The sequence below is a fragment of the Gymnoscopelus microlampas genome (genome assembly GCF_963454915.1).
Source record: "Gymnoscopelus microlampas genome assembly, chromosome: 19".
Classification (NCBI taxonomy): Eukaryota; Metazoa; Chordata; class Actinopteri; order Myctophiformes; family Myctophidae; genus Gymnoscopelus; species Gymnoscopelus microlampas.
The window spans coordinates 48,294,567-48,303,833 of NC_139956.1; the positions used below are offsets into that span (position 1 = coordinate 48,294,567).

Consider the following 9,267-nt stretch of genomic DNA (forward strand, 5'->3'; position numbering starts at 1 on the left):
CTTCATTAGAGTTCATTGCCTGGTGGGTGACATGCTGCTGATGTGGGGGAGAACAGCTGGGATATGTTGCTTTTGGTAATACAAATTCCATACTGTCCCAGTTCTAGTAGAGGTACATTAGGTGTGTGTGTGTGTGTGTGTGTGTGTGTGTGTGTGTGTGTGTGTGTGTGTGTGTGTGTGTGTGTGTGTGTGCGTGTGCGTGCGTGCGCATGTGCGTGCTTGCGTGCGCAAGTCACACATTTTCTCACATGACTTTGTTCTTCTCCACAACCAGGTGCAATGCTGACTTTAAATATCAGAGGTGAGCATTCACACACAATCAGTTTTTGAGAGTGGCTGCATTTACACACACGTACACATTCAGAGATACTTGATTTACATAGAGATTGAAAATCGTGAATTTGACTAGAAACACAATCTGTAACACTATATCACATGTATAGGGCATCGCATTTCCGCCCACTTCCTGGTGCCGGAAGTAAATACTCAATGCATTTTTCCCATTGACTTTTCCAAAAATATTTATATCAATTAATTTAAGCCTAGAATCAAGCCATCCAGGATCCTGGTGAATCATGATCATAAAACCTTTTTTTCTGTGATTTTTTTTATTTTATATTTAATGATATCGTCGGTGTCCAGCCGGGAACAGCTAACTCCATTTTCAGGTTTTTTTTTTTTTTTCATAAATCGACGCTATTGAACACCCTTCACATCTGTGTAAAAATCTAAACATTTGAACCAATGAAAAGTATTAAAAAGCGCCTCAGACGAAAACTCCCAACTCCATTGGATCCTCAAACTGTCCGTCAAAAACAAACAACTCCCCCCTCTCCTCTACACAGTGCTACAGCACAGCATTAGCAGTGCGCGGTGCGCAGTGAACGAGGAACAACAACACGTAAACAGACTCCCCGTAGTCTGTTAAAAACTATGCAGTGTACCTGTTTATCAAACAGCACTGACGCTAATGTTATGAAAACAAGTAATTATATTTCTAAAATCTATGAAGTGTTTAATGAGGAGAGCATTGTGATAAGAAGAAAGACGTTCATAGCATTTCTGTCGCGCTAGTGTTCTACTACCTCTTAGCAGAAGTTATTGTAATATTTAAAGTCCTGTTTATTGTTGTAGGCCTATATAATAAGTGTCATGAAGCATCAGGGCATTAATTCACACGTTGTTGTGATGCATTGTGAGCTTGGAGATCCATTGTTAGCTTTTGGGAATCTGTACCCTTTTGAAACCTCTCTCAGCAGCGAGTGGAGCTACTGTTGTTTGGACACCTAACTCCATGAGCGTTTTGGAGTTAGCAGTTTCGGGCTGGACAGCAGAGATATGATATACTATATTTAATAAATACCCTTTGTTTTGCCGTTTTCAAAAAAATAAATAATCACAGAATAAAACGTTTTATGGTCATGATTCACCAGGATCCTGGATAGCTTGATTCTAGGCTTAAATTAATTGATATAAATATTTTTGGAAAAGTCAATGGGAAAAATGCATTGAGTATTTACTTCCGGCACCAGGAAGTGGGCGGGAACTGCGATGCCCTATAAGCATGGAAGCGGCTGTGGGAAAAACAGAAGAAAAAGTATCTCTACCAAAATATACAACATCTAGAGCACAACATGGTTCTCAGAGAAAGATCAGAGACTATGTTTCTCAGAGAGAGATCTGAAAGATATAAAATGGTTCTCAGAGAGATCAGAGACACAGTGGCTCTCATTTATCAATTTAATAGATCCGATCGCAGAATGTCACGACAGGCTTCATGTGGGATTTATGAAACAGTCAGTATCCTGCCAATCACAGAGTGAGAATGTTCATTGCGTTGATAAACTTTGCGGCCTAAAATGTTCTCGGTTTAGAGGCCTATCCCCTCAAGTTTACGACATGGAGAAGCGGAATACTCCCAAGAGGAGAAACTTGTCCGAGATGGAGATAGATACTCACATATACTGTACCATCGCAATTCCATTCTTATCAACTTTTCCCATTGGTCTAAAGCAAATGCCATTAAAATAAATCAGATGAATACACAGTCATAAAATAAATATAATTATAATAAAATAAATCACTGATGCGGTTGACATCAACCCCAGAACTCCAGCTTATATTTGAATGTAATTCATACATCTATGATATGCTGAGGTTTGCATATTTAATTTACATATCCATGACGTATACAGTACATGAAAGAAAGCCGTACATGAAGGAAAAGCAAAACTGTCGGAAAACTTCACTCTGCACTTTTCCCCCTTGATGACTGGCTCTAAATAGGCTAATCGTAATGCACTTTGCGAATAACAATCTTTGATAGTGTCTAATAAACAATGTTGTTGTTGATGCACCCTTTACACATGTCTTTCCAGTGAACGTCTGCTGGTAGATGAGACACAGTCACAGATACTTTCCTATGTGCATGCAGCGTGTTGTAGCAATAGGCTATACCATACTCTGGGCTGTATGCAGACAACATACATTTACCATGAGCACACCTTCATCACAATTTGCGAAAGTGCAACAGCCCCTGTGATTTTGTTGTGAGATGTGAAATTCATGAAGATTGAGCAACTACTTGGCATATTTATCGCCTAAAATATATACAAACAAGCTGCCGGAGGCAATCATCAACCCATGCTCGCTCACCCAGTGAACACAGACGTAGAATATACATACATAGAATGTTCAGAAACATGTTTTTTAAATGTGTCACCCACAGAGTCTCACTCACAACTCATTTTAATTTCCCTCCTCTTCAGCGGGTACCTTCGTTGTCAAAGAACGGGATTCCCTAATTAAGAGAGTGACCAACGTCGGACCCATCCTGGAGCACCTCTTTGCTAAGGAGGTGATCACAGAGGAACAAAAAAGTGATATGATGTCTGAGCCCAAATCTGTGCTCCAGATGAAGAAACTCTATGAAATGCTGAACAATGCTGACAATGGGACAAAAGCCAAAACCACTTTCTACAAAGCTCTTCAAGAATATGAAAAAGATCTTCTTGAGAAATTGCAGGCTTAATTAGATAATGCACTGCTTTTAGTGTTATTATCATTTATCCCCTCTTTCTATTCCCAATATATATTATAATATTATAATGAGATGGTGATTTCCTGATCTGATCGGATATCAGAGTGATCCCAATCCTGATATTTGGTTTCAAACTACCCAAAATCCAAATCTGATCCGCTCAGGACCGGGTAACAACCTACTAATTTATTGTTTTTTCAAAAAAAAAATCACATGGTCCTGTTATAGCGCCACCAGGAGGCCGCTTTTTGCAAAACAAATGTTTTGACAGTACTAAACATCACGCAAATCGGTATACAGTATCTCTATAGTCATTAAACGGAACAGGTCTTTCAGATTTTTTATATTCACATGCCCACTATGCCGAGGAAGAAATGCCACTTTAACTTTTTCAAATCAGCCTCATGGTGGCGCTATAACAGGCCGATTCGTGTTTTTACCTATAACTGCACTGATCTGTGTAAAACTTTGTATGCGCACTCCCTAGAGGTCAAGGCCTTTGTCCTGTTTTTTTCACATCTGCCTTTTATAGCGCCACCAGGAGGCCGACTTATGTTAAACAATTGTTTTGATATTAAGCCTTCAGATTTTATCCAAATTTCACGCAAATCTGTATACATGATCTCTATAGTCATGTGATTAAGACAGATCTGTTTGATTTTTCATATTCCATCCTCTGGCTAAGATTCACATCTAGAGTTTGCAGTAGTGGCTTGTTTTGAACAAAATTCCGCAAATCATGAACGCAGCGTCTGATTGCAGTCAAACTTTGCACGCACATTCACTCTATCTTGTTGAGGAACAATTGCCACCCTTTTAACATTGGCCTGTTATAGTGCCACCAGCAGGTCTAATTTAGCAAAAAAAAAATTGGAACAAAAGGCCTCAAATCATGAATGCAGTGTCCTTTTGCCGTGCATGGCCTAAGAAGAAATGGCACCCTTTTCAAATTGACCCATTATAGTGCCACCAGGAGGCCACAAATAACCTACCTGGCGGAGACCTGTGCTCTGAGGAGCACTCTTTCTAGTTTTTTTTTATTATTTCTTTTACATATTTTTATATATTTTATATTTTATATATCTATAAGAGGTGGTTGCAATCGGTTACTGGGGGTAGTGTCCTGGGTGGTTATTGGCTGATGATACTTCCCAGCCTGCCTCATTGTGTATTCTTTATTGTTACTTTGCTTCCATGCTTTATATTTTGTGAATACCCCACAGGGAGATGTCATTTCATTTCTCACTTCATTGCCCATGAGGTTTGTTGGTGCTTTGTGTGACAAATGTTATAAATAAAGTTGTTCCTATAAAAGGATGGGGTCATATTCACCACTGTCTGTGGTCTTTCTGTGTTCAGACATCATGAGACCCAAGTGTGGGACCCACATGTATCATGATATGTTGTGACAGAGTCATAAACAAAGAAATTGGGTCATGGTGTTAAGGTTAAACAAAAACAAAACAAAAAAAACAATCAGGTCCAAGCCAGTCTGAAACCTGTTGAACATTTTTTGAAAAATCCCTGGCACAAAAATATTTTTGAGATGGGGGTCCGCAGCCAAATCCATATAATTTTGGGGGTCCTTGACATGAAAAAGTTTGAGAACCACTGGTATAAAATACCAGAAACCCTTCCCTGCAGGATGACTGCAGCATCATGTTTGTACCCTCTCAGCTCCTCAGACCACCCTCCCCAAAACTGTGCTGGTATACTCAAGAATTGGATGTAAAGTCAGATATTTGTTTTTAAATGACACATGGGAGCAATTAATTTCCTTCTGTATCAAAATGTTCCCCTTATGGGTATTCCATTTGTTTAATTATTATAGACTTTCAGTTCTAGAAGTTGTATTTTGGCTTCCTGTCTGTACATGAGAAATATAAATTGTAAAATGTTTATTTTATTTTTTAACACATTTACAAATGTCTTTATTTTATTTTATGAAATTAGATTTGACAAGAAAGAGATGCTGTATAGCTTTGCATCAGTCATTAAAATGTAATAATGAAATAAAAATAAATATATGTGACAGCATGTTGATATGTAATTAACAATCAGGGTATGCCACTGTGTATAGAGCCTGAAAATGGTTAGGAGAAAAATTAGCTATCTTCGAATGCCCTCTAGTGGCTATAAAACTCCCTCCAGGACTAAAGCAATGTTCACAGCCACTCCAGCATTAGTTGAAGCATCTACAGCATCTTAGATTAAACGAGAAGGGCTTTAGTGTCTTGCTCAAGAGCACTATGAAAGGTTACATGACATTGATGGACACATCACCAGTCGCTGGCTTGAAGGTTCATTCCCAGAAGATTGTGTTCATAAAGTGATCATGATTTAAGTAGGGGTTTCCCACAAACACCAAACATGTGGTCTCACATTCCATCTGTTCATCACTCATTTTAAATTTAGTTTGTATGTATAGCAATGTTATTTGTAGTAACACTGATACAGTTTAATAACATGGAGAACATGCCAACAGCATCAGATGCTTGAAACACTTTTATTCAGGTGACATGTTAATAATATTGTTCATGAGTATGAAAGTAAAAAAGTAAACATTATAGACCCCTTAACAGACGACGTCATACTGGCTGCGTGCAGCCAGTATGCGCGCAACGAAACCCATTATATCAGGTCTCGTTAGGACGCGTCTCACTAGCCAACACACACAAGAGGGGGTTGGGGTGTGCTGAAACCAGTGCACCCCGAAACAGGTTGGGAATTGATTGCGTGAAACAATCACCTGTGCGTCCAGGCTCAATGTTAGTAAACAAATAATTGGTCTATGATATCACCAATAATAATGCCACTAATAAGCACTTTATCACAATACAGTGAAAAAGACAATGAGAAATTCAGTCACTGAGTTGTAGGAAAAACATCAAACATCTAACTATTCTTTGAATAACTGTATGGGCTACGGCACAATTTATAACATTATTTGCAGTGTTATGGGACAAATATAATGTTGTGATGTATGCATAGAGTGCATGAGTTTAAGGATGTAGGATAGTCCTATACTTGGGGTGTTTAGAAGTGGTTAAAGAAGTACTCAGATATTTTACTTAGAAAGTAAAAGTAGCAATACCACAATATAAAAATACTCTGTTAGGGCGCGCTCCCACCGCACTTTTATTTTACCTCTGTGGCAGAATCTGCCAATGCTTTGTCAATGCAAATGCGTGGATTCACGCAAGAGCAGATTTTTCCACTTGTCGCGCAGACCTTGCGTTTATCCGCTCTACACGAAGAAGCATAAAACTGCTGGAGGCAGGAGCTGATTTTTTCCCCCTCTGTCCAATCGGGTGAGTCGAAGGCGGACCGTCCCAAGACTCGGGAAGCAAATGGTGCTCTGACTGCTCTCAGTGGACCAACTGGTTGCATCTCACCCAGTACTTTATGATTTGACCATGAAAGAGTTCCATATGACTGACATTAAAGAACTGGCCTGGTTACAAGTCAGTGCGGTTGCAAAGGCTTCACGTTACAAGGCTATTAAATATATAGTTAGAGTAATATTATTACACTAAATATATTATTACACTAGTAATAATATATTTAGTGTAATAATATTACTCTAACTATATATTTAATAGCCTTGTCAGTTAAAAATAGTCTTCACTTTTGCACTTGGGGTTCGTACATCTACATACACATTCAGATTTAAAATATAAAGTGCTTACCCCATGGCCACGGATTGTACAATCATGTACGGGCCCTCAGAAGTACCCGTATCTTCCGTATTGTTCAATAAAAAGCATTTTAATCCGATTGGTGGCCATTTTCCCATAGAGTTATAATGTACCAACAGTGCAATACACCTCTCAACCGCTAGGGTCACGCAGTTGAAAGCATATGGAGAAAATGACCACTGATTGGATTAAAATGCTTTTTATTGAACAATACGGAAGATACGGATACTTATGAGGAACCGTACATGGTTGTAACATCCGTGGCCATGGGGTAAGTACTTTATATTTTAAATCTGAATGTGTATGTAGATGTACGAACCCCAAGTGTGAAAGTGCAAAGGCATTTTTTTGTTTAGTGGCTAGTGTCTAGTGGCGGTGCGGGCTACGGGGACGGTCTTGAATGTGAGTGTGTGTGGATTCTTGGAAAAAATCCGCAAGACCAGGAATCCACGCATTTGCATTGACAAAGCATTGGCAGATTCTGCCCCAAGAGGTAAAATAAAAGTGCGGTGGGAGCGCACCCTTAGGGCGCGCTCTCACCAAAAGTTGGCTGGCCGCTGTTAAACGCAGGTTGTGCGCGGCCACAGTTTTTTGCAGCCAGCGGATTCTAAAAAAACGCTGTGACGCACCTGTCACTCACATTCAAGACCGTCCCCGTTGCCCGCACCGCCTTCTGCCTTGACGTTGCCAGGCAACCACTGACGCACATCAGCATCTGTCTTTGCACTTTCACACTTGGGGTTTGTACATCTACATACACATTCAGATTTAAAATATAAAGTACTTACCCCATGGCCACGGATGTTACAATCATGTACGGGCCCTCATAAGTATCCGTATCTTCCGTATTGTTCAATAAAAAGCATTTGAATCCAATCAGTGGTTATTTTCTCCGTATGCTTTCAACTGCGCGACCCTAGCGGTTGAGAGGTGTATTGCACTGTTGGTACATTATAACTCTATGGGAAAATGGCCACCAATCGGATTAAAATTCTTTTTATTGAACAATACGGAAGATACGGATACTTCTGAGGGCCCGTACATGATTGTAAAATCCGTGGCCATGGGGTAAGCACTTTATATTTTAAATCTGAATGTGTATGTAGATGTACGAACCCCAAGTGCAAAAGTGAAGACTATTTTTAACTGACAAGGCTATTAAATATATAGTTAGAGTAATATTATTACACTAAATATATTATTACACTAACTTGAAGCCTTTTCGACCGCACTGACTTGTAACCAGGCCAGTTCTTTAATGTCAGTCATATGGAACTCTTTCAAATGTCAAATCATAAGTACCACAAGTACTGGGTGAGATGCAACAGCTACAACCAGTTGGTCCACTGAGAGCACCATGTTGCTTCCTGAGTCTTGGGACGGTCCGCCTTCGACTCACCCGATTGGACAGAGGAGTAAAATCAGCTCCTGCCTCCAGAAGTTTTATGCTTCTTCGTGTAGAGCGGATAAACGCAAAGTCTGCGCGACAAGCGGAAAAATCTGCTCTTGCGTGAATCCACGCATTTGCATTGACAAAGCATTGGCAGATTCTGCCCCAGAGGTAAAATAAAAGTGCGGTGGGAGCGCGCCCTAAGTAAAATGCCTGTGTTCAAAATGTTACTTGAGTAAAAGTACAAAAGTATTGGCATCAAAATATACTTAAAGTACCAAAAGTAAAAGTACTAAAATGTTTGAAAATAGCAGATCTACAAGCTCACAACGGGTGGTGATGCGACGTGTTGTGAGCTTGTAGCTCGGCTATTTTCAAATAGCTTAGGTAGGGCTAAGGTGGTTTACGTATGTTTTATAATGTCATAATTTATATCTGCAAAGTAACTAGTATGTTTTCAAATAATTGTATTGGAGTAAAAGTACAATATTTGCCTCTGAGATGTAGAGGAGTAAAAGTACTGAAACTTGGAAATACTCCAGTAAAGTAAAAGTACCTCAAAATTGTACTTAAGTACAGCACTTGAGTAAATGTACTTACACCACTGGTGTTTAGTAGCATAGTGTGTAGAAGTGACATGGTCAAAATTTGTTTTCACAAAGCCAGATATAATAGAAAACATGAATATTAGGTTTGCAAATATGTTTCAGTCATGTATCTTGATGATTGCTAGTGACATTTTGTATTTAAAAAAAAAAAATGATCTAGCTAAGATAGATATTGATGGCTGTACAGTTGAAGAACAGCAGCGGTCTTGTGTTTAGAGAGTCCACCCTGAGATTTGGAGGTCGGGGTTCAATCCCCGGAGATACCAAAGACTATAAAAATGGTGCCCAATCCCTCCCTGCTTGGCACTCAGCATCAGCAGCATTGGATTTGGGGTAAGTCCCATGTAGTCTGCTCGTATATTATGATACAGAAGATAGGCTCCTGAGTCCTGATATATTAGTATCAGTTATTTCCCAAGGCTACTTACTTACTTACACTTGACAAGTGCTTCAGTTCTATCTGTCATCGGGCTTATGGTTCATTATATGTGTGCAACATAAACTGCTAAACATCCCAGCAATCACATATAC

At 39.4% G+C, this 9,267-nt stretch overlaps 1 protein-coding gene across 1 annotated transcript in view; it reads left to right on the plus strand.

The window, feature by feature from the left end:
• Positions 1–4,955, plus strand: part of LOC311035482 (uncharacterized protein) — an 87,771-nt gene extending 82,816 nt beyond the window's left edge. The window contains exons 33-35 of the mRNA XM_084043720.1: positions 275–301; positions 2,769–3,546; positions 3,726–4,955. Coding sequence (XP_083899846.1) covers positions 275–301; positions 2,769–3,031 — 290 coding nt within the window. The 3' untranslated portion in view covers positions 3,032–3,546; positions 3,726–4,955. The remainder of the gene's footprint in view (positions 1–274; positions 302–2,768; positions 3,547–3,725) is intronic.
• The last annotated feature ends 4,312 nt before the right edge of the window (positions 4,956–9,267 follow it).